General features: G+C 44.3%; 1 protein-coding gene across 1 annotated transcript in view; it reads right to left on the bottom strand.

Moving 5' to 3' along the window:
• SGCD (sarcoglycan delta) overlaps nucleotides 1-26,447 on the bottom strand; it is a 203,056-nt gene that overhangs the window by 46,614 nt on the left and 129,995 nt on the right. Inside the window, exon 5 of the mRNA XM_065409666.1 lies at nucleotides 8,719-8,791. Within this exon, the coding sequence (XP_065265738.1) occupies nucleotides 8,719-8,791 (73 nt within the window). The remainder of the gene's footprint in view (nucleotides 1-8,718; nucleotides 8,792-26,447) is intronic.

Below are 26,447 nucleotides of genomic sequence, written 5' to 3'. Positions count from 1 at the left end.
ACGGCACATTGATAGTTGGCTTTGGAGAGCCACCAGGAGTGAGTTTGAGGCAAGGCGCTTCCACTGAGAAACCTCACTGCATGCTGGTCCTGGAAAGCGCAGTCCAACTGCAAGACAGTCAAACTGCAAGAGCATCTCAGGTAATCTAAGCTATCATGAGGTGACTACTAAGAGAGATGTGGTCTCCTAGATAATTGGGCCTAAGAATAGGTTAGCATCCCTTTAAATAGTTTGAAGATCCTGTAGTGGTGCTCCCTGTGTTCTATGGTCTAGAAGCTTCCAGACACCAGAGTGTGTCTAGCATGGCCCGACATGATTGTGTCTATTTAGAAAACATGAGTATCTGGAACCCGGCTGTGCCCATGTGGCTTCTTCCTGTTGTGATTGTTGTGCGAGCGGCAAAAGCCATAACAGCTTTGAAGATTATAACCAACAATACCAAAGAAAATGGCTAGCCAATGCAGAGGTTTGAGGCAAGGTACAACGTGCTCACAAAAGTCTGCCCCACTCTAGCTGGAGCTGGCAGAGAAATATACAGTGATCCTCTGATGGTATAGTTTTAAACATAAGAGTAATGGCACATCTTTCCTCACATCAACTAATATAATGTAACGTCCTAGATTGTTTTTAAACTCAAGGGCCTAAAAGGTAAAATCAATGCCTTTGATGGATCTGGAGGTGATACCTTTCTCACACTAGCCTTATATTAGGCGAATGTGTTGAAAGGCTGGAGGAGTCCCAGTTGTTAACAATGACTTACTGCAATACTGTATATAACTGAGAAAACAGCTCACATTACATGCAGTTTAGACAGCCTTGTTCCCCCTGGGATGATAACTTGTCCCTTGAGCCTGGAGAGTGCTCTGGAATGGGTAAGAAACTTAAGAACTATACACTAAACTATGGTATTGATATAAATGACCAGATAACAGGGAGGATTCCAAAGGAATTCATCATTTGATTGGTCTTGCACTTAACAAACCAGGGGCTTGATTCTCCTCTGCCTTTACGCCAGTTTGGCACCAGTGGCTCTTCAATGACTTCAGTGGCGTAAACGGCTGATTTATAGCAATGTAAGTGACAGGCGACTAAGGCGCTAACATAGGTTATGATGACAGAAGTAAAATTCTCTCATAGGTCCAAATTCTGCTCTCAGTTAAATTGCTGCAATTTCACTATCATGGTCAGGGTTGCCTAGTGTAACTGAGAACTGAATCTGGCCCTTTGTGTTAAATGTATTAACACCTGCAAGGGCCGGACTCATACTTGGTGTCAATCACCCTACCTCCATTGACATCAGCTGAAGATTTAGCCTCATGTGTTTACTGCACACTTCTAAAATATGGCTTGGCATTACACCCTAATGAAGTGCTTCCATTTCCCACCAATTATTTCACCTTTTAGTATCATTTCTTAATCACATTTCCTCTTGGTTTTGACCTGTTAATCTTTATGAATGTGATGGATTTTAGACTGAGATATTATTTGTGTTCCCATTTATTGAAAATACCTATGCTGCCTAGTGGAACACAGATGAAAAGAACCCTTAATTCATTGAGAATGATTATTTTACAAAATGAATATTGCCACATTAGCTGAACAATGTATTTAAATTGTTCTTTGGCACAATAGGTCTCACTTGGACTATTTAGATAGCTTAGTACTTTACGTGGTACAGGAGAATTGTACTAATAATATCATACTGTAAGCGCATTTCATCTGCCATTTGGTATTTTTAGGGGTTCATAATTAACTTTGATTAAAATTACCTCTTCAGACACCAAGGGATTAATTTTCCCTTAACTGTGTTTGCATATTAAAGAAAGAGTAGTCGCCTAGGTTTGGTTGGCTTGTGCTGGATGTTTTTATACTATAGCAATTGTGGATGAAATTCAGCCCTGTGCAGGGGACCACCAGAAGGCTTATGCAACTGTTAAGTCCCATTTAAGTCCTTGTACTGGCCACTGCATGGAGAGGATTTCAAGCTGTATGATTTTTTCAGACTTTGCTCTTAGCACTGAAGTACCTTAAACTCACGTGTCTTTGCCTAGCAGAAAGTTTTCGTGTTACGCAACAAAAATGTGTGTGGCATCAACATGGCTAATTAAACTATGGTATTTTGGTGTGGTTTTGTTCTAAGACAAGACCCACTTTGCTCTTAGTATCATCAATGGCTGATAATTAAATTCCACCCAGTACATGAGGAATTCATACTGCAATGCAAGGATGTGGTGAACAGCACTTTTGAGGGGTGAGGCATAGATAGAGGTTGTAGGTTGCCACAAGACATGTTTTTTGGAGATGATCATGTATGAAGGGTCCCAAAACAAATTTTGTTTCTATTGGGAAGGGTGGTACGTGTATGCTAAGAAATGGCAACAGCAGTACTTAATTCACGACATCATGATTGTGAGACAAACAGTGCCCTACCGAGTCTCTTCCCATTCGGGTTTATCCATTTTCTGTTGTCTCTTTCCCCACTCATTTCTTCTTCCTCATTCCTACGCTCCTAAGGCTTGGTCTACACTACCAATTTATGTCAGTATAACTATGTCACTCAGGGGTGTGGATTATAACATAGTTATACTGACTTCACCCCCGGCATAGACAGCACTGTAGACAGGCATCTCCTGTCGAAATAGCTACGGCCTCTCAGAGAGATGAAGTACCTACGCCAATGGGACAAGCTCTCCTGTCAGCATAGATGGTGTCTTCATGAAGCGGTATAGTGGCGCAGCTCCACCAGTAAGTGTAAGTGTAGACAAGCCCTAAGAGTAAATGAATGGCATGTGCCTCCACTGAGACTTCTGAACTTATGATTTCCAGACAACTTTGAATGACCATTTCAGGATATACACATTTTCAGGCAAAGAGACAAAAACTAAAGGAAAGGGAGGTGATAGCTGTAGCTCTCAAGAAAAGGATCATTAATGGAGCAAATGTCAATCATTTGGGAATAGTTTAAAGAAAACAGCTCCACAGAGAAAGGTGTTTCCTGTAATCACCTGTGACGGGGTGTACCAACCCCGCACTGGGCCAAAGGGGGCAGACCAATCAGGGTGGGCCCAGGAGGCCACGCCCCGATTCCCCTGCTGCTCATGCTCCAGCTGGAAGAGCCGGATAAAAGGAGGCAGCCCAGCTCAGACGGGGCTGGCTGGGGAGGACGTGTACTACTGGCTCCTCCAGAGGGGCCGGTGACGCTCCAAGCGGTAGAGCCTATGGACCTGGACTACGCTGTGGGTGACTCGCCGACTGCGCAGACTGACGGGGACGCCAAGCCACCGCCAGCCGAGGAGATCCCTGGGACGCAATTTGTGGTAGGGGACGTAGTAGAAGCTGATGCCTAAACCCTTAGCGAGGAAGTCCCCAGCTTCATAGGGGTCAGAACCCGATAGAGCGGGAGGGGCCGGGTTCCCCTACCACACCCTGCTAGGTGTGACTGCTGTTTGCTCTGAGTCCCAGCCCAGGGGCTCAGGGACCATAGACTGTTTGTTTGTTCTACTCCGCCCAGGGGCTACAGACTGATTGTTGTTCTGGCCCACCCAGATGGCCAGAACCCCAATTGCTACTGCCAGGAGGAGTGGTGGCCATAGATTATATTTTTGCCCAACCCTGCCCGGGGGCTACAAGCTGACCATTGTTCCGTCCTACCCAGAAAGCCAGAACTCCAACTGTCGTTGTCGGCCCCAGCTCGGAAAGTCAGGGGCTACTGACTGTTTGTTTACTTGGCCCCATTTAGCAGAATATGTAGCATTAACAACAATCATCCCTGCATTAGACAAAGCATTCATGATCTTTGGCATTCTCAACAAAATCAAAACTGATAATGGACCCATCAGGATTTTTGTTGGCTGATGGAGCATAAGCCTTTTTGCAGCATAGGAGAGATTAATCGCAACCCATGCAAATAGATAAAAAAATAGCAATGTATCTCAGAGGTATCTATGTGTACAGTACTACACCAATTCTTATGACCTTATGGATCTCCCGCACATGAAATGACAAATGCCACACCCATGTCTCTGATGTTTCAGGGGGATGCTATGAAACAATTTCTCTCCATCTAAGCCATCCCAGGCCAAAGACATCGGAAGATGAGACTAAAAGATGACCAAGCAGAAGCTAATGTTGATCAACAAAGAACAGCTATATTGTCTGATCTCTGGAAAGGTGACCAACCACTTGTAAAGCAGCCAGTGACTAATAAGTGAAAAACCCTGTATGAACCAAGACTTTTCAGCAACAAGAAGGCGGCAGAAAGTCTGCTGAAAATGATGCTTATGTAATCATCTGGAACATATATCATTCTGAGAGACAGACAGACACTAATAAAGGTAGCTTGGGGGATGGGTAGGGAAAAAGAAGGAAAGAGGGAGTGAGGGAGACTGACATTATGGGGTGTTGTCTATTTTAAGGAGAGAAATCGTTTTGTATTTGAAGCAGAGGAGAAAGAAACACAGATGGTCTGACTCCCCAGTGGTGGCAAGAGCAGGTGGTCTCCTCTCTTTTTGGTAATGACAGTAGCTGTCACATTATTTTGAAGTCTCCTACAGGAAAAGTAGTGAAATGGATATAAAATCAAAAATAGCAAATTGATGTACTAGACAGTGAGTTTTAGTCATTTGGTCTGTGAAGAGTAAACAAAGCACAGGGCACCTGGATGCAAGAAGATAGGCCAACAACAGAATCATAGATTCCAAGGCCAGAAGGAACCATTGTGATCATCTAGTCTGACCTCCTGTAGAACACGGGCCAGAGAACTGCCCCAAAATAATTCCTAGAGCCGAGCTTTTAGAAAAACATCCAGTCTTGATTTGAAAATGGTCAGTGATGGAGAATCCACCAGAACCCTTGGAAAGTTGTTCCAATGGCTAATTACTCTCACCGTTAAATATTTATGCCATATTTCCAGCCATATTTCTAGTTTCATCTTCCTGCCATTGGCTCGTGTTATGCCTTTCTCTGCTAGATTGAAGAGCCTGTTATTAAATATTTGTTCCTCATATAGGTACCTACACACTAATAAAGTCACCCCTCAATCTTCTCTTTGTTAAGCTAAATAGACTGAGCTCCTTGAGCCTATCTCTAGAAGAAAGAGAGCCTGAGACATAAGGCCTTGTATCAGAGGCCTGGTGTGAGGCTTGAGGCCTGAACTAAAGTAGTGGGCAAAGCTTTGCTGATATAAAGCAAAGTCAGGTTGTGAGCAAGAGGCAGGCCCTGCTCACAGAATCTGACAAGAACAGGGCTGATATTGCAGAAACACACATTCTTAAGTTGCGTTAGTCACAAGAATACACATGCAAACGCATTCCAGAAGGGTGGTACCAGAACACCTGGATAGCAACCCATCCCAGAAAGAGACTAGGAACATGCTGACCCATCCTAAAGATAGGGTCAGGATGACAGCATGATGGATAGCGATATTTTGATTGAACCAACAGGTACAAGGCAAAGGGTGACACCCAGATACGTCAGAGGGTGGTACCCAGATATGCCAGGGGCAATACATAACTTGTTTGTATTGGTGTATAAAACGATATCTCAGAGGGAGTGTTTTTGTCTGGCCGTGGGGGGGGGAGGGAACGGAAAGTCCCGCCGTTCACTGATCTGGTCCATTGTAATGGGCATACATGTGCTAGTGGTCCCATAGAGTCTGTGGGATTCTAGGACCGTGCCTTGTTGACAATAAACCTGGCTGGGTGCCTTAGCTAAAAACCGAGTCTGTGGATTTATTGGGCAGTTCAAATGAAGTCTGCTGTCTCCGCTATCTGCGCAGAGCTGGGACAGCAAGCTGAAAGAACACACACACGCAGTCAAACATCTGTCAACAGCAAGCTTTCTAAACTCTTCGTCATTCTTGTGGCTCTCCTCGGAACCCTCTCCAGTTTATCAACATCTGTTTGGAACTGTGGACACCAGACTAGCTAATTGAAAACTGGGTTGTTGTTTTTCTTGAAACTTAAAGGAGAAAAAAAAGTCTGGTCTTTTATCACTGTATAACGTGACAGGGTTTTTTCACAGTCATTTTGCAGTAACAATTAGCATCCCTTTATCCAGTGATCTAGCCAGCTACCTAGCATAGGTGTTTATAACATGTTGATCTCCCAGATGTGCAGAGCAAATCAGGATTAACAACTCATTCAGTCCCTCTTCACAGCAGCCAAGAATCTTTGGATTACTCTAAAGGGGCAGGTTATATAATTTTGAGGAGGTACAGCATTGCTACCAACAATAGGAAGACACTAGAAAGTGCCCCCCAGGCTAAGGTTACTTTCTCGTGGAACCGTATTTTGCCCCCAGAAGAAAACATTTCACATAAGAAGCTTGTGCTGCCTATGCGTCAAGAGAGTCATGTACCTGTGGAGACCGAGTCACCTTTGCTGATAAGGGAGGTGTACATGTTGCTGCCCTGAGCCTGTCTGGAACATTGTGCACAAGTGGTGCCATAGTGTCTCGTCCCTTGGAGGTTACAATAGTGTAGAACAGCTTTAATTTCTGCAAACAGATATGATTTTCAAAAGCCCCTAAGTGATTTAGGAGCCTAAGTGACATTTACAGAGAGCCTAATGAAAGTTAGGCTCTTAAGTACCTACGCCGCTTTTGAAAAATATACCCAAGGTCATGATCCTTTCTATGAAGGCTGTGGCGGGGATGTGCTGTACCAGTGCATCTTCTGTCCAGCTGACCCTTTTCCTGCTAATGCCACCTACATCTTGTCCATGCAGGCTGCCTGCAGAGTCCACTAGAAGGAAGGCAGCATCTGCTTTGCACTCCCACATCATCACTCCCTTTCTGCCCCTGGAGACCCTGCACCTGGATTTACACTGGCTGAAGCTGCCACTCTCTGGGTTGACCCAAAGCTTTTAAGAAAAATAGTAAAATATTGAGAGGGAGGAAGCAGGTTTTACATCAGAGCAGGTGGCAACATGGTGAACGTTCATAATGAACTGAACCAAAACCCAGTTGTATTTTTTATCTAACAAGCGGGCGGCTGGTGTGTTAAACGGAAGAACTAGAGGCATTCCTGAGAGAAAGTAAAAGGTAGTAAGATACCAAAGGGAAGGAAACAAAGACATTCTTTAGCATCCATGGTGATCGAGCTGGGCATAACTACTACTTCCAACATCAGGATGGAGAGAATTAACAATAGACACCAATCCCACATTGGTGCTATGCCACCAAATGAAACCAGGCTGCAGCTGTTCTAACACTGCTTCCTCAGTAACCTTTCCTGAGAAAGGAAGGTTAGAGACCAAAGATTAAGTGACAAGGTTGTCTCTATCTCTAGAGACTTTCTTCCTGAGCAGGGGTTCATTATCAGTTGGCTGACTTTGTACCCTCTTGGTGGAGACATTAACAATACCTAGTCAATAACAGACCTAGAGGTTTTCTCCAGTTATGACAAATGGCGGGGATCTAGCTGACAAGTGGTGGGGCAAAGCTCTCCCAGTGCACCTAAAACCTCAGACTGAAACAGAATGAAATCCAGACTGTGAAGTGGTGTTTGTTGCCTTCTGCATTCTCAGTGTTGGCCAAGTACCCCTTTCCAGCGGCACCCCCATATTCATCAAAAGAACCAAATACTGTTGGAAGAGTTTGTTTGTTCCAAGAACCAGCCCACACACCCAACTCTCTCCCTTCCAGAGGCTGCTCATCCAGACTGAACCTGCACATCAAACTTTGAGGTTTGCCCATTGGTAGAGTATGTAGGAAGGATGGTCCAGTGGGTAGGACACTAGCCTAGAACTTGGGAGACCTTGGTTCATGTCCCTTCTCTGCCACTGACTACCTGTGTGACCTGGGGCAAGTCACTTGGCCTCTTGGTGCCTTAGTTCCTTATCTGTGAAGTGGGGATAATTGCCTTGCTTTTCAGGGGTGTGGTGAGAATAAATACATTTAAGATTGTGAGGTGCTCTGAGATGTACTGAAGAAAAGTGATACATAAGAGCTAGGATTTATCACGATGAAATACATGAAGTCCTGCATTCAAGTGAGGGCAAAGCTGATTCTCTAGAGCAGGGGTTCTCAAACTGCAGGGTCGGGAGCTGTCAACCTCCACCCCAAACCCCGCTTTGCCTCCAGCATTTATAATGGTGTTAAATATATTTAAAAAGTGTTTTTAATTTGAAAGGGGGGTCAGACTCAGAGACTTGCTATGTGAAAGGGGTCACCAGTAAAAAGAGTTTGACAGCCACTGCCTAGAGCAGTGCCATTTATTCCCCATAAATGTTGCTTTCTGTGGGTGGTATTTCTGTGACTGTCAGTGATAGTGGCATGTGTGTACAGCTAGTCGCAGTTACCGGATCAGAGAAGGGGTTCACATCTCTATAAGGGAGAAAATTCGACTAGTGCATCATCCTTTTGCCTGCAGTCACTCTCCCTGATTGAATGTGGCCTCCAGTACCTTTAGTTGCTACAGCCAAGGAAATATTTCTATTTTCCTTTTTAAAGAGTGGCTAAGCAGAGGGTGTTACAGAGGAGAAAGGAAGCTCTCGTGTTTGCTTTTGACTCAGTCATAGAGATTTGCTTTGAAGTGTTATTGCCTTTCTTCTATTCCATGGCATTCGCTCTGTGATGTTAGCGCCTGTAACCTCTGCTCAGTGCATTCCAAAGGGAATTCCTCAACTGCTTGTGCAGGGCTAGAAATGCCGCCACTCAGTATGCAGAATTCCAACAAGGCGCCACTGAGTTATGTTTAAACCATATTCCAAAGTTTACCTTAGTTCCTTGAAGGGGTCTGCCCTGACACTGGGAGTTTCTATAGATTTAGGGAACACTGTGCCTTCTGCTCCTGAAATAACAAAACAGAACACAAGTTGTAGATGTTACAAACTGTAAGCAGGGGAGTGACTCTCAAATCACACTTGGCACAATTTACAGGTTATCTGACCCCCCTGCATGCCCCCGCTCCATCCTCACAAGCAACTGGGTTCAGAATGCTGAGCTGAATTTTCAAAACTGGCTGCCTCGTTTGCACCCAGAACCTGGATGCACTCTGCACAATGCAATCGTTTCTGTTCTGAGGATGGAAAAGATTCAGACAGCCATTTTAGAAAATTTGATCCCTCATTATGCATAAATGTCTCTAGTACAGATGCACACTTCATTAGCTAATACAGATGCATAACATGAAATTATTTATGTTTTCTTGCTGCGATGGACTTAAAGGAGAGAACAAAATCCCAGGTTAATACAGCCACCTCAAAAGGTTCGCAGTGACTTGCATGCTGAATAGGGAGGTGGTGCTGTCCAGTGAATAAACTACAGGACAAGAAGGCAGGAGACCTGGGGTCTAGTTCTGCCACTGATTTTGTTGTGTGACCTTACACAAGTCACTTGATCTCTCTCTGTTTCATATTTCCCATCTGTACAAAGGGGATGATAATGGTTTACTTACCTTTTTCCGATCTCCAGATGCCAAGTACCAACTATGATTCATAGATTTATAAATATTAAGGCCAGAAGGGACCCTTACGATAAATTAACATGACCTCCTGTATAATATAGACCATATAATTCCATCCAGTAATCTCTGCATCAAGTCGATATTTTGTGGTTGAACTATAGTATATCTTTTAGGAAGACAGAGTCTTGATTTAAGTACTTAATGTTGGAGAAATACCTTCACTGTTAAAAATTTGCACTTTATTTCAAGTCTGCATTTATCTAGCTTCAATTTCCATGTTATGTCTTTGTTTGCTAGATTAAAGAGCCCTCTACTATCAGAAATCTTCTCCCTTTGTAGGTACTTATAGAGTGGGATCAAGTCACCTCTTAATCTTCTCTTTGGTAAGCTAAATAGATTGAGTTTACTAAATCTTTCACTGAGGTCAGTTTATCAGACCTCAAATCATTCATGCTCTTTTCTGAGCCCTCTCGTTTCCAACATCCTTCTGAAGTGAAAACACCAGAACTAGACACAGATTTCAGTAATGGTGTCACCAATGCTTTATAGAGATAATACCATCTCCCTTCTTCTACTCAATATTCCCCTGCTTATACATCCAAGAATCACATTGTCCCGTTTACCCCTAGCATCATATTATGTGCAGCTGGTTATCAATCATGATCTTTAAGGCCCTGATTTTTAAAGGTATTTAGGCATTGTGGAATTTTAAAAAGCGATGTACACACTTACGAGCCAAAATCCACAGGTGCCTAAATCCCTTAGGAAAATGAGATTTAGGCTCTTAAATCAGTTAGGTGTTGGAAGGCCGAGCAATGCAATGCCTAAATACCTTTAAAAAATCTGGGCCTAAGTCCTTTTCAGAGTCTCTGTTTTCCAATATACAATCCCCTATCCCGTAAGTGTGACCTACATTCTTTGTTTCTAGATCTATGACCTTGTATTTGACTGTATTAACACACATGTTTAAACGAATTCAGCTTAGCAAGAAATCCAGAGAACTTTGCGTAACTATCCTGTATACCTTATCACTATTCATCACCAGTTTTAATGGCATCTTGCAAACTTTACCAGCAGTGATTTCATATTTTCTTCCAGATGAATGATAAAAGATATTGAATAGCATTGTGCCGTGAACAGATCCCTAGGGGCCATGACTAGAAACCAACCCCTTTCCAATTACTTTGTGAGATCTATCAGTTAGCTGGTTTTTAATTCATTCAATATGTGCTGCATACTTACTTACTATTCCTATGTGCACTTCATAAGCGAGTAGTAGGAAATTCTTTGAACCACAATATGTATATATTTTTTGAGATGAAATAGAAAAGTAAGGTTACTTACCTCATAGTAACTGGAGCTGTTCAAAATATGTGGGCCCTATGGGTATTCACTGTGGGTGTGCACATGCTCTGCATGCCCGGGACTGGAAATTCTTCAATAGCAGTATCCATTGGTCCATGCCTACATGTCCTTGTGCTGTGAACTGAAGGCATAAGGAACCCTGACAGTTTGTGAAGGAGGGGCTCCCATTATCTTATAGCAGAGGAGGATGCAGTTGGAAATCCATTTGAGAGTCTTTTGGAAGATATTGTCTCTCCTTTCACTCTCTTGGTTATAGAGACGAAGAGCCGTGGAGAATTCGTAAAGGGCCTGGACCTATCTAGGTAGAAAGGCAGAGCTCTGTGTACATCTACGGAGTGAAGTTTCCTGCCCTCTCTATTCCTGTTAGATTTGGGGTAAAATACGGGTAGGTGACCCATCTGGTTCAAGTGAAAGTCAGAGGGAATCTTGGGGATAAATTTAGGATGCATTCCCAGGGATACGTTGTGAAAGATATAAGGCAGATCCGTTATAAGTGCCCTTACCCTCCTGTCTGAGCTGATATCTGTGAGCAAGGCTACCTTCACTGATAAGTACAACAGGGAGCAGGAGGCTAAGGGTTCAAATGGCGGGTTCATGAGTTCAGAAAGTACCAGGTTCAGGTCCCAAGTTGGCGTAGGTCTTGATACTGGTGGGAATGTTCTGACAATGCCTTTTAAGAATTTGACTGCCGCAGGATGGTTGAAAATTGAACAGCTCTCTCCCGGAGGATGAAAAGCATTGATAGCTGCTAAATGAACCCGTCGTGAACTGATGGACAGGCCCACTGACTTCAAGAGGAGGAGATAGTCCAGGATAACAATTTCAGACTCCTCCCAGAGGCAAATGATGCTTATGGCGTCACACTTTTTTGAAGTGGGTTTCCTGCTATTGAGAAAGAAAGACTGGCCCTCCTCTGAGCAAGCTCTGTCTGTTGCCCATCCAAAAACCAAGCTGTCAGATGGAGAGATGCCGGGCTGGGATGGTTGGTTCTGCCTCTGATCTGTGACAGAAAGTCTGGAAACATCTGTAGGTGAATTAATGGTCAGGACACCATATGGCAGCTTGCTTTTCTTCCCCTTGTGTTAAGGAGATCTGGTTCTATTGCTCCTCGTTGGCTTATGGAGTTCACCTCCTGTTCGAAAAGTGTCTTGTGAGAGGGATGGGGAGGGGGGGTTTGTAGAAGAGATGGACAGGAATTCGATTGTACAGCCAATTGAGATGTTGACTAGGGCCAATTTGTCTGCAGCTAAGTGCTGCCACATCAGAAGAAAATGGGCCGGGAGGCCACCAAAGGAAGTGGGGGAGACTGGTTGTGTAAGGACAGGTTGACATTTCTCTTTCATCCTGTCAAAATGACTTCGTGATAGATGGCTGGGTCAGGAGAGGGGACGGCGGTGGAATGATGTGTCTGCCACGCTGTAGCCTCTGGTGCTTCCTCGGCGGCTCATACGGCTTCTGGTGGTAGGACACCTGTGGGGCTGGCTGGGATCTTTGCTGTGGCAACTTAGAATATTTTCTGCAAGGTGCCGAGATGGTGCAAGAGTCTTTGAGTGAGTGAAGTGATTCACTGGCTCATTCACTGAAAAGGTTGTTATCCTTGAAGGATCATGTACTGTGGCCTGAACCTCCTGGGGAACCCCGATGTCTGCAGCTAAGAAGCCCACCTCATAACCAAAACAAACTCCAAGTTAATAAAGTCAGATTTTGATGAGTGCCTGGTCGTTCACAATACTGAACAGCTGGTTGGCTGAAGAAAAGCTCTTTCTGTCAAAGAGATCAAGTCTCCTTGTCCAAAGGAGTGGACTGTGGTGGGTGTAATCTGTTCTGCTCCGTGTCTGCTTGGACAACCGGAGAGTTCAGGTTTGCGTATGAGAACAAATATTCCATGCCCTTAGAGGGAACAAAATACTTATTTTCAGCCCTCTTTGGGAAAGTAGCACAGGTGGATGGTGCCAAATGTCCTTAGCAGGATCCGAAATGGCCTCATTGAGAGGGAGACATCAACTGGAGAATGTGCAGGAGTTTGTGTGTAGAATCCTAAACCCCTTCCAGTGGAATCTGGAGGGTTTCAGCAACCTTCCGCATAAGCTCTTGGTACTGTCTGTAATCATCCGGAGTGGGAAAGGGTTGGTGCCTCCCCTTCCTCTGAAGATGAAGACACCATTGGCAGATCTGGAAGTACTGGCTGCTCTGTTTGTGTGACGAACTGGGACTGTTCTTACTGTGGTCTGTGAGTGCTGACAGGGGAGTGTGGCTGGGATAGTCTGCATTGGGGGATGGGAGAATGACTGAAAATACCTGAGCCTGTAACATGAGAACCCAGGAGGGGGCTGGGGCGAGGTGACACCTTTGCCCGGGAAACTGAACAAAGGCTGTGGGAGGGGTCGCTGAAGGCAGAGTCTGGGAAGCTGGCTGGTGAGGTGGCTGGAGGCAGGGAGGGCTCTGACCTCAGGAGGGGGCCTGGGGTGCCCGAGGACCCCAAGATGGACCTAACTGAGGGGTATCCTGTTGTCTGTGCCTGCAAGACCTGTCCCGGACTGTATTCCCGTCGTCTAAATAAACCTTCTGCTTTACTGGCTGGCTGAGAGTCATGGTGAATCGCAGGGAGCCGGGGGTGCAGGGCCCTGAGTCCCCCCACACTCCGTGACAGTTTGCTCTGGTTCCTTCACCTGCCCTGGGGGCAGCTGGAAGTGTTCCACTGGACGTAATCTCTGATGAGATCGGTGCCCCATGGGGTCAAAGTCTGGGGCTTGATAGTTAGAGCCCTGCGAGGATACAAATTTTGTATCCACATCCGATCCACAATCTGCAAGCATAGTCCGCGGATATAAAGTGGATATCCACAGATTTGCCAGGCTCTATTGATAGTAAGAGTCCTAAGAAGTCTAGTATGGCTAGTGAGTGGGACCACAGGGATGGGGGATGGACCTAGGAGGGTACCATTGATTCCTGGATGTCAGGAATGGGTCGCAGTGATGTAGGGGACTCTGGGAGGCTCTGGAAGTCCTATTCAGGATGATGCCTTGTGTATCGAATGTTGGGACCAGACCAGCGGTAGAAGCTCCTGTTCTTCCTCGGAGTAAGAGTCGCCCAACTCAAAGGACAGAGCTGTTGGTACCATTCTTGTCTCATGGCAGCTCGGACTGAGGCGTACTCTGGCAAGAAGCACCCCAATAGTATGAAAGAGTCAACAGCTCTGCTAGTGGTCAGGACTGGTGAGTGACGGGAGGGTGGGTGGGTGGTGATATCTCTCACTAGCTCTGGGTCCGATAGGAGGAGAGACTCCAGATCTGTGTAAATTGCCAAGTTCTTCAGAAGGGCGTACTGAGATCTGGCAGCAGGAGAACTGATAAGAGTCTTTGCTAAGGGAATCGTTGGTGTGGTTTTTGGTACAGTGAGGTACTGTACCACGAGTGCAAAGGGGAAGTGCTCTTTACTGTCCTTACACACCTTTGTGGGTGGTTTCAGAGCACTAGATGCTCCTGGTACCATCGGTGCCAGCCTGTGTCCCCCATGAGCTCCAGGTGCACCAACTTTGGGGCAGGAGGGAAGGGGGGAAGGCACTCTGTTCTTCAAGAACTTGTGAGATTATTTGTCTTCTTATGAGGGTGTTTCTCTCTACTCTCTTCTTACTTCCTCTTAGTTGAGTCCTTGGGCCAGCTGGAGGATTCTGTAAGTGTTGTAGGAGCACTGGCCAGAGGCTCCGGTTGACCTGTTAGTGAGTGGGAGGGCCATGCATAGCTCCACCAGATGTCTGCAGAGTCTGAACTCTGGGGCGTGAGTATTCTGAATGCTGGAGCAATAAAAGGCAGGTGGGAACATTCTCTGCTAACTAGATATAAATCTACTAATTATCTAAAAAGAGTAGTATGATAATAACTATTTGCAATAGTCTCAAGTTAAAGACCGAGCCACCTAGAAGGCTACAGACCCAGGAGTGGTCTGTCCCAGTGGTAGAAAGGATCTGAAGAGGCGGCCAGTCACAGCACCAGGAGACAAGAGGGCATAGGTGGGGACCAACGGACGCTGCTGCTGAAAAAGTGCAGGTGCACTCTCAGTGAATACTATAGGGACCAGCACGCAAAGAAAAACCTCAAGGTTATCATCCCCTGCTTTCTCCCCAGAAAAAAACAACAGGATGCTCCTTGCAGTGAAACCCGCTTATAGTGGAAAAATTCCACTGGCTTCAATAGAGTTACATTTGGTTTACACCAGTGTATTCCACTCACTATATTTAGGAAAAGTGAGAATTAAAACAAGTTTTCTAATATTAACACTACAAAACCAGACTCCTGCTTTTTAAAACACTGTAAACTCAGAGGTGATAAAGAGTCGTCTAAAGTTTGAAGCACTGAGAATTAAAATTGATCTTTATTGCTACAAGCTGTCAAAAGTATCTGTAACTTACGAACCTTGAAGGTTAATATTATCTGATTTGTCCTCGCCAAACTGTTTCCAAATAATGTAAGTTTCAGTTTATCCTACACAATGGTACAAGTTATTAACCTTGCAATGAAACTTAGCAAAAACAGAAGCCTGCACATAACTGAATAATACAATGAAGATTTTTGGGGTGGGGAGAGTGAGTGGGTATATTTGGGGGCTTGACAGTGGTACACATAAATATTCTTAGTTATTTTCCACTTGTATTATTGTGTTTATGCTCACTCTGTGACTGTTGTTTACAGTTATAATTTTCATTAGTTTGGGGTTTTTTTAATAATAAGTAAACTACACTAGTCAAAGTCATGAAGACCTGTCAATGGCCAGTGATGACTTGGGCCTGGCGGCTAAATTGTGGACTTTTATAATGGCCTGGAGTTTACCAGGAATTTGTTATTTAATTTGGGAGGGGGAAGCAGTTTTTGAAAAACAACCAGTGAAGTTTCTAATCCAAGGAGATTTTGGAAAGGCTCAAACTAAGAACATCTATTATACTTGAGCCAGACGTCCTTTCAGAAAATCAGCCATCTCCTTGTCTTCCTTCTCTGATATTCACTGCTGTGATACCTTAAGCCCCACTTTTCCTCAATAGTGATACAGACACTTATACAGTGGGAACTGGAATGAGCAAATCAACCCACGTCACACAGGCCACTGGCCAGGTCTCACACCGTTACAAATTGGGGTTAATTCCTGACCCGAGCGAGTTGGGAATAGATGACTTACAGTAAAGGTGGAAAATCCTGTATCTCATAACCAGTCCTATGAGACATGCACTCTCCCTAGAACTCTGGCAGTGCCTGCTACTCTAGACTGGGCCATAGACAGGCTATGCTGGAAAGTGAGTATCTTGTGAATAGAGATGGCCCAGAACAGTTGGGCAAAATGTGGGTAGTATTCAGAAGTTTATGCCCAGTCACAACCAGTTTGTTTCCCTTTGCTTCTGTTCCTTAACAATCTCAGTTATGGTTACAAATTGAAAAGAAAACAACAACAACAAAAAACCAAAACACTTATTGCACAGACATTTTGTGTCTTCTGTGGCAGAGCTCTGACCTTGTCCTCGTGGGTCCTGCGCTTCTGGGTGGTTTATGCTAGCCTCAGTGGCTCACTGCGACCTTCCACATAGCCCTTCTCTCTCTAGGGCCAGGGTTACAGCGTACTGAGCCCTTTTCATCATAAGCCAGCAAGGAGGTTGGTGAGGGAACTCCCACAGTCTCTGTTGTCCCTAGGGGCTTATTTCAGAACAGTTTAGCCTCCTGTCCTGACAGGGGCCTGTCTTCCCCTCCCAGGAGGGGTTTCTGTAGTGGCAGGTTGGGGGGAACCCGGGCCCGCCCTCTACCCCGGGTTCCGGCCCAGGGACCCTAATGATAGCAACGGTTGGCAGCCGACTTTTCACTGCCAGAGTTGCTACATTTCCCTGGGCCACTTCCCCACAGCTCTCCTGCTTCTCCCTTCTTCACCGTTACCTTAGGGCTCCCTTACCGATGGCTTGAAGGTGTCTTCATTACCCAGCCCTTCAGCCGCACTTCCTCTCCTCTGGCTCCCTGGCTCTCCTCAGCCTGACTTGAGTGATCCCTTTTATAGTATCAAAAGGGCCTTAATTAGAGTCAGGTGTTCACATTACCTTAATGACCTCACCTGACTCTTTGCAGGTTAATTGGAGTCAGGTGTTCTCATTAGCCTGGAGCAGCCCCTACTCTGGTCAGTCAGGGAACAGAAATCTGCTAATCCAGTGGCCAGTATATCTGCCTTCTACTACACCTCTACCCCGATATAACGCTGTCCTCGGGAGCCAAAAAATCTTACCACGTTATAGGTGAAACCGTGTTATATCGAACTTGCTTTGATCCGCCAGAGTGCGCAGCCCCGCCCCCCGGAGCGCTGCTTTACCGCGTTATATCCGGCCGTGTTATATCGGGGGGTGTACTTTGTTATACCCAACTGGCCTGGGTCTATCACACTTCCTATTGTGAGAGTATCATTCTCCATTACTCCCTCCTGCAACGTATCCTAATAACACTGCAACTTTCGATACATTAAACCACAAGGACTCCTCCTTGTTTTTGCTGATACATTTAATCAGACTAGGATTCCTGTAAAACTCTGGCCTGTTAGCGACTTTGGAATTCTGTTGCTAGAATTCAATAACATCAGCTTTGCAAACCTCTCAGTTCTTGTTTTCATTTTGCGTAAATTGAGGAAAGCAGATTTTTGGCAAATGTGACAAATGTACAATCTGAAAAATTTCACATGCATCCATCACCTCTCTCCCCAGTTAGAGGTGTCTGTCTCCCTCCACTTTTACTGAACATAAAGCAAAAGCAAAGTTAAGTGAAATTTACTACTAAATTGTTTTTGTCTCCTGGCTGATGTTATTAAAACAGTTTATATCCACTGTGAAAGATTTATAATATCAAATGCTGTTTCATTTTAAAGTACTGGAAGTATTTTTTTACTTTATAAGACTATTTAACATAGCACATCCTCATTTGTCTACAAACAGCCAGATACAGTTAAGAAGACAAAAATCATATAATTTGTATCCGCACGTACTGTACGTCCCTAGATAATAAATTATTGTATTATTATTATTTCAGAAAGACTTCTATTAAAATGCATGCCTACCAATTCTCTCTTTCGACACTGTGTAATTTACCAGCGATAAATGTTCATAAACAGTTTGAGTGAAAAATCTATAAACCCATTTCAGCTTTATTTTAAATTCCATTTAATATCCCTCAAAAATGATTTCATCAATGTGTTTCCATTAGCTGGTTCTCTGTCCAATAACTTAATTCCACACAATCAATCAGGTGCTTATACAGCATGTGACAGGATCTATCTAAAGTGTTTTGAATGACCGTGAAGATCCACTCGAGAGTTGTTTTTTTCTCTGAACTGGCATAAGTTGGTGGGGTAAAACCTGGCAAAATATTTTGCATGTGTTGAGCTACTGCATTAGCAAGAAGCAAGACTTTTATGTTAAGGGAATGATTGCTGTTCAACTTCAGCTATTTTTTCTTTCATTTGAGACTGTATTCTATGGGGTGATTGACCTTATTCCCACTCTGTATCAAGGGCCGACTTCCTGATACCAGCTCTGTTGGCTACCTTGTGACATCTGCTGCTGCACTCGTTTTCTCTCTACCCTTCACTCCACCACAGGCAAAAAAAGCTGGGCCGAGAGTAATCTCAACAGCACACTTTCAAGAGGCAGCTGCTTGAGTTTAAATCGGGCTTCCAGATTCCATCAATCCCATTCGAGAATTGAGTGCCACTGTCAGTTTCTATTGTTTCTGAATAGCTTCATCTGTTGCAGGTGGAATCAAAGAGCGGGCCCTTTATCCCACCGCTGGAGGTAGGCTGCGGACCCAGAAGTTGCTCTTACACTTCAGAAGCAGAAGTAGCAAACGACCCAACATGCTGAGGCTCTGGCAGTTGACCTGCCCCCATGACATGAATCCTGGCTCCTGCACACAATGGGGCTGCTTCTTTGTTGCTCAGCACCATGCTGTGTGACATCTTATATTGTATCCTCGTAGACTATAAAAGAAGGCTCTATCCCGGATCCTTCATTTCAGAGTTGGCCGTTGGCACCTTTATCAGGTGAGCGTCAATGCTCATGCATTTCTTCCTCCATACAAAAACGGTGAAACCAGATTTTCACCTTTAGTAATTCGCATGTGCAGAGATGGACAATCGAAGATGTTGCACTGGTAGGCAACCGGTGGGTTATTCTGCTGACACTGCTTACTGGCAATCAGCTCATCAGCAGACAGGACAAGATTTTCAAAACGGAATGACTAAAGTTGGACCCCTACATCTACACTTGGGCCTATACACACTAGCACTTACATCGGTGAAACTTATGTTGCTCAGTGGTTTGAAAAAGGCACCCCCCCAAAGTGACATAAGTTACACCGACCTAAGTGCCAGTGTGGACAGCGCTATGTCAGTGGGAGAGCATCTGCTGCTGACATAACTACTGCCTCTCACAGGTGGATTCATCATGCCGATGGGAGAACTCTCTCCCGTCAGCATAGAGCATCTGTAGTAGCAGTGCTGCAGCTGCGCCGCTTCGTTGATTCTAGTGTAGACTAGCCCTTAGACATCTTAAAAAGTAGCCTAGTTTTGAAAAGCCAGTGGGAGCAGCTGGGTGCTCAGCACTTTTGAAGATGAGACCAATTATTTGCAGTGAGGCTAAATACAGAGTTAAGAGCCTAGCTTTAGGCCAGTTTTCATAGAATCCTAGAATATCAGGGTTGGAAGGGACCTCAGGAGGTCATCTAGTCCAACCCCCTGCTCAAAGCAGGACCTAATCCCAACTAAATCATCCCAGCCAGGGCTTTGTCAAGCCTGACCTTAAAAACCTCTAAGGAAGGAGATTCCACCACCTCCCTAGGTAACCCATTCCAGTGCTTCACCACCCTCCTAGTGAAAAAGTTTTTCCTAATATCCAACCTAAACCTCCCCCACTGCAACTTGAGACCATTGCTCCTTGTTCTGTCATCAGGTATCACTCAGAACAGTCTAGATCCATCCTCTTTGGAACCCACTTTCAGATAGTTGAAAGCAGCTATCAAATCCCCCCTCATTCTTTTCTTCTGCAGACTAAACAATCCCAGTTCCCTCAGCCTCTCCTCATAAGTCATGTGCTCCAGCCCCCCTCATCATTTTTGTTGCCCTCCACTGGACTCTTTCCAATTTTTCCACATCCTTCTTGTAGTGTGGGGCCCAAAACTGGACACAGTACTCCAGATGAGGCCTCACCAATGTCGAATAAAGGGGAACGATCACATCCCTCGATCTGAAGGCAATACCCCTACTTATACAGCCCAAAATGCCGTTAGCCTTCTTGGCAACAAGGGCACACTGTTGACTCATATCCAGCTTCTCATCCACTGTAACCCCTAGGTCCTTTTCTGCAGAACTGCTGCCTAGCCATTCGGTCCCTAGTCTGTAACAGTGAATGGGATTCTTCCGTCCTAAGTGCAGGACTCTGCACTTGTCCTTGTTGAACCTCATTAGGTTTCTTTTGGCCCAATCCTCTAATTTGTCTAGGTCCCTCTGTATCCGATCCCTACCCTCTAGCGTATCTACCACTCCTCCCAGTTTAGTGTCATCTGCAAACTTGCTGAGAGTGCAGTCCACGCCATCCTCCAGATCATTAATGAAGATATTGAACAAAACCGGCCCCAGGACCGACTCTTGGGGCACTCCGCTTGAAACCGGCTGCCAACTAGACATGGAGCCATTGATCACTACCCGTTGAGCCCGCCGATCTAGCCAGCTTTCTATCCACCTTACAGTCCATTCATCCAGCCCATACTTCTTTAACTTGCCGGCAGGAATACTGGGGAGAAAATCTTGGCCATGAGAACTCAAAGTTATGACTACAATTCAATTGGTAGGGGCAAACTGCACGTGTACAAAGAGAAACAAGGTCACAGCCCAGATAAAAATAACCAGGGTGCATTTCCAAGTTATTTTCCACCCTTTTCTTTTTCGTGGTCAACATTTCTTTCTTGTTCCATTTGCTCTTCTATTAATAACCCTAAATCCATGGAGCATTTTTAGTATTGTACATCAGTGCTTTACAATAAAATAGGAGTCAAATTGTTCTATGAAGAGATTCTTAATTACTTGAAGCTTGTTTGAACTTCTCTTTAAAAAACTCCCTGTAGTTTCATGTAATCTGAAATTATTTTTTTTCAGATAGTCAGAGGAAAATGTGCACTGTGGTGATTTCCAAAAAGCTTCTGTGGTCACTATTATCGATCAGGGTGCATTCAGCAACTCACTCATTAAAATACCATGTAACTAGGTCCTCCTCTGTGGGTCCCAGCAGGTCAATATGTGAGACTCTTTAGAAAGTTAACGGCAGTGCCAACAGATCTGAGGGGAGTAAATCCAATACAATATAGTTAGTAATGATCTGTGCCTGCTTCTTTTAATTCAGAGCTGCTTTGAAAGCCTTATTCATCCTTAATCTATGTTCTTAAATGGGTTAACACAGTAATAGTGATTGCGCTCTGTGTAATCCCATCAAATCTGAAATCAATAGAAGTTCCATTCTGTGGCTCACCAATATAAAATGGCTAGGTTCAGCCAGGGGAGTGGAAAAAAGTCATAAATCTTCCCTTCTTTCTTTTGCAGACTAGCCATTGTTTTGTCATAACCAATACTGCTTCAACTCTGCTTTGTTCCCTTTGCTTTGTCACCACCTTTTTAAGACTTATGTAAGAAAATTATTAGTACTGTTGACAATTGTGTTTATTTTTAATAAAAACATAAAATGAAATATTTTGAAAGGCCCCAAAATCATTAAACAAGCCAAAATTCAGGATGATTACCTTGGTACCAAACAAGGATTATCTGTATTAATTCTCTTTAAAGGGAAAAATGCCATAAATCTCATGGGCCTGATTATACAGAATTTTTTTACAAATCAGACAAACCAATTTTCTTATATCTGGCACCAATAAAACGGATAGTGCAAATAAAATAATGCAATTTACATATCAGTAAGTTATACCAGACTGCCCTTTCTATGGGAAAGTCTCTCGGGCCCATGGATTTTGTTTGAACATACTGGCTTAAGGTAGCTGTTTTCTTGCTGTTGTCAGCTCCAGCCTTAAGGGTGAAGGACAAAGATGGCCACTGAGGGACAAAAACATTGAATATATTTCTTACTACTTCTGTTCAAACTACTTAGGCCCAGACCCTAAAGTCCTTAGCCATGGCCAGATTGTGCCTCCATGGGAAAACCTATGGGAAGGAGAGAAAGGGGAGATCGCTGTGAGCCATTCCAGCCATTGTATTGGAAGGCAGGATTTGCTTCCTCACCACTTTCCCAGTCACAAAGCCAATGATGCCCTGAGGTCCCCATTGATGTCAGGGTATTAGCAGCAGGAGGCCAGGGGATCTGTGCTCTCAACAGGCCCACGCAGTGCACTGTCTCAGGACTTCTGCAGCCCCTAGGGCACACCGTTAAAGGAGGATCCTCACTGCAGACAGGGGTGCCAATGATATGAAAGCTGGCCTGACTCTATTACCTTTGCGCTGTGAGCTCCACTGGGTACAGGGGAGAGGATGTACCTTCTTCCTGCGGCCCAACCCCTCCTGTGAAGAATCCCTGTAGCATCAAGGAACGCTGTTGCAAAAGTGGCTGAGGGTCCTCTCCATGCATGGATCTCACGGCATGACTGGGCCCTCGGTTTGTATTCAGTGCTTACTCAGGCAAAATTTCTGAGTGTCACTCGGAGTTTGTCTGAGCAAACGTCAAGACTTCAGGATTTGGTCCTTAATCTATCTTTACAGGCGCATGGCACATATGGAGGAGTTAAATTTTAACACATCTAGGTACTGTTTGAGTAAGGCTAGCTGAGTAATGGAACATCCAAGGATCTCAACTTTGTTAACTTTGCAAGTGAGGGAACGGGGAGGCCAGTTACCTAGTTTACCTCTTTAAGAAACACAGTGAGACACTGAAAGGCTTGAAAACATGTGAACATGGACCATTATCATTGTGTGGTGTGTATTTGTTCAGTTTCAACAGTCTTGCTGAATAGTTAGAAGCCTCCTATGAACCATAAGAGGAACAATGGAACTGAAAAGAACAGTTGTAACAAAACTGAGAGAAGACTTCAACTTATCCTGACCTCAGGTTATTTCCAGCTTGGGTAGACTTGGGCTCCTTCGACCACTTCTCTGCAGTTCAACAATAGCAATGTTGTCACTGAGTTCTTTTGAAGCTATTCTTGGTGTTCTTGTCTAAAGTGCCAATGTCAGAGAGAAACTAAGGAGTGTGCCTACATAGTAGGAATATTCAGTGCAAATTTTATCAAGGAGAATGTTCTTCTGTCTTGGAACAGATTATGTTATAAAGGATAAGGGGAACTAAAGGAATGTAATATGCATCTGCAAATGCTTTTAATCTTGATTTCTGTGTTTGGTAAATGTACAGTAAGTTTCTTTATTAATCCCTATGACCTTTAATCAATATTAATCTAATGCCGGTTGAACCTTTTATTTATTTGAACACAGTTAAGGTAACATATTTCAGCCTGGCCAGTAAACCTGTATATGTGTTGTCTGGAATGTAGTACAATGTGAAAGCAAATACAAGAGAAACGTTAGCATTCTCCCCTCGGACAACTCCCTGATAAAATGCACTGAAAAGAGTCTCCTGTGACTTAATATATATACTCAAAGCAGATGAAGAAGTTGAAAAGTATTTCTTCAAGAACAAAAAGACAGCTTAAGCTATTCATCACTGATCATTTGAATTTCCTGCCTAATAAAACTAGATACAGTCTGAGTTTGGAAAACAAAAAACTAGTTTCTTTCAATGTGTCGTCTCTTACTGATTCCAGATTTATTGATTTTTCACACCTGACTTTTGCTTTGATACAAATGTCTTCAAGGATTTATGATGTTGAGAATATTAAAGCATTTATTCAATAATTTTAAATGAATGGACCTGAGCAGAGAGTATACATAATTTTTAGTTGATTGAAACATTGTAGTTAGATCGATGTATATAGAAAGATGTATTTTCCTTATCATTAATAAACTTTACAAACTCTACTTGATTCCTGTGAACCTGTTCCTACCACTTCTTCTTCAGCACTGGCAACCCTAGTGCTCACACATTTAGCTGATTTTCATGTGAAAATGTGGAAAGCTGAAAGCTCTCCCATTCAAGTCAATGGAAACTTTGCCATTGATTTCAATGAGCATAGGATCGAGCCCGCAGAGATTGGCAAAGGGAACATAGGAATAGTCTTTATAATGAACAACACAGTAGATATTATGGGCCAGATCTGCTGCTCATGTAAGTGAACTATAATAATTTACACCACTTGGGGATGTGGCCCATTTTATCTATGAAAGAGCATAGCAATATTCGGTTTGCTAGTTCCTAACTTGTGTCAGCTTATCTATCATAGAATCATAGAATATCAGGGTTGGAAGGGACCTCAGGAGGTCATCTAGTCCAACCCCCTGCTCAAAGCAGGACCAATCCCCACCTAAATCATCCCAGCCAGGGCTTTGTCAAGCCTGACCTTAAAAACCTCTAAGGATGGAGATTCCACCACCTCCCTAGGTAACCCATTCCAGCGCTTCACCACCCTCCTAGTGAAAAAGCTTTTCCTAATATCCAACCTAAACCTCCCCCATTGCAACTTGAGACCATTGCTCCTTGTTCTGTCATCTGCCACCACTGAGAACAGCCTAGCTCCATCCTCTTTGGAACCCCCCTTCAGATAGTTGAAGGCTTCTATCAAATTCCCCCTCATTCTTCTCTTCTGCAGACTAAACAATCCCAGTTCCCTCAGCCTCTCCTCATAAGTCCTGTGCTCCAGCCCCCTAATCATTTTTGTTGCCCTCCGCTGGACTCTTTCCAATTTTTCCACATCCTTCTTGTAGTGTGGGGCCCAAAATTGGACTCAGTACTCCAGATGAGGCCTCACCAATGTTGAATAGAGGGGAATGATCATGTCCCTTGATCTGCTGGCAATGTCTTGGTGTTTGCGTCTACAGAACAAATCTAAATAATGCAAGTGATCAGGGCCGGCTCCAGGCACCAGCTTAACAAGCAGGTGCTTGGGGCAGCCAAGGGAGAGGGGCGGCACCTGCGGCAATTCGGGGGCGGCAGGTCCCTCACTCCCTCTAGGAGCGAAGGACGTGCCGCTGAACTGCCGCCGCCGATCACGGCTTTCCCCCCCCCCCAATTGCCGCCACTGATCGTGATCGCGGCTTTTTTTTTTTTTTTTTTTGCTTGGGGCGGCAGAAATGCTGGAGCCGGCCCTGCAAGTGATTCAAGTAACTAGATTGTTTCTACACAATAGTGGAAGCAGAAAAGAGACACTAAAATATACATAGCATTACCGCCTATGGTGTCCAGGGACATTCACTAAACGTATCACTACAAGAAGTCTTAAGTCACAAAAGCACTTTCTGTCACACCAAGGACCGAGACACTGAGCTGCTGTATTTCAGTGTTACAGTGTGACAGGAGTCAGCCACTGTATCTTTAATACCTATACGATAGGTGGATGTCCACTCGGGAATAACGGCACATCTGCAGAACACAAGCTTGAGAAGGTGTGTTGTGTGAATTTGCATGTGTAGGGAGGGAAGAAGTAGGCTGTGGTAACATTGAAAGAAAAAGGACCTAGAACTACTGTTCCTGTCTGGAAGCTATGCCCTGACACTCCGGCATCTGAAGTTCTGACTGTTCCCTGTTGGATATAACCATTCCATTAGCATAAAGGACATTGACTGCCCTATTTTGGCTGAGACACATTTGTCAGAAAGCTAATAACAGCAAAGGTATTCAGGACAGGAACCACTGTGTCTTTCATACGTTCTCTAAAACACCATCTATGTTTATATCATTATGCTTATTACTGTAATTTGTGCTGCAGATCTGTATGTGAAAATCTTTGGGAAGGGATAGAGGGAAAGATGAAAACCTTCAGCATATCCTATTCTTGGCTTTGCCTTAGTCTAAAATTTTCAGACAGCCATGTCTTTTGTTGCTTTGAGTTTATGCTGACCAATTAAGCAGCTATTTAGCAGGGGAAAGCACCCTGCTTTCAAAGGGTGGCTGAATTGTTGGGTCATGGATCTAGAGCAAAACCCATTGGAGCGGGCATTCAGATTTGTCCCTTAACCACCTCTGGGCATTTAAATTTGTTCCTTAACCACCTCTTCCATCTACATATGGCGTTTCTCCCAGGGGTCTTACATCTGCCTACCATTCTAGTGTGAGACCCAGACTATTCTACCAGTACCATTAATAGGACAATGTGTAATTTTGCCCTAATTGCAAATTAGGGCCAGGTCTGTCATACCCTTACTCACATGACTACCCCATCTGGACCAGATCCAAAGCCCACTGAAGTCAACGGAGAGACTCCATAGATGTCAACTGGGTTTCGATCAGGCTCTGTATGAGTAGTCTCACTGAAGCCATTAGGAGTACTTGCATGAATAGGGAATACGTTTGTGTATAAGTGTTGCAGGATCTGGCTCTTTCTTTGTGCCCTAGCCTCCACATTTGCCATTTTCAAACGCTCTGAAACATCACGTTATTGTGCTTGTTGATGGAGGCTGGATAGTTCCTAAATGGCAGTACGAGGATGTAATTTCAAAAAAGAAATGCCCACTTGTGAGAGTGGAGACTCAGAAGGACGTACAATGCGGGAGAATTCTCTTACTC

This window comes from Emys orbicularis, chromosome 8 (assembly GCF_028017835.1).
Source record: "Emys orbicularis isolate rEmyOrb1 chromosome 8, rEmyOrb1.hap1, whole genome shotgun sequence".
Lineage (NCBI taxonomy): Eukaryota > Metazoa > Chordata > Testudines > Emydidae > Emys > Emys orbicularis.
Note: the sequence above shows the minus strand (reverse complement) of the source record. Positions and strands in the feature narration are given on the sequence as shown.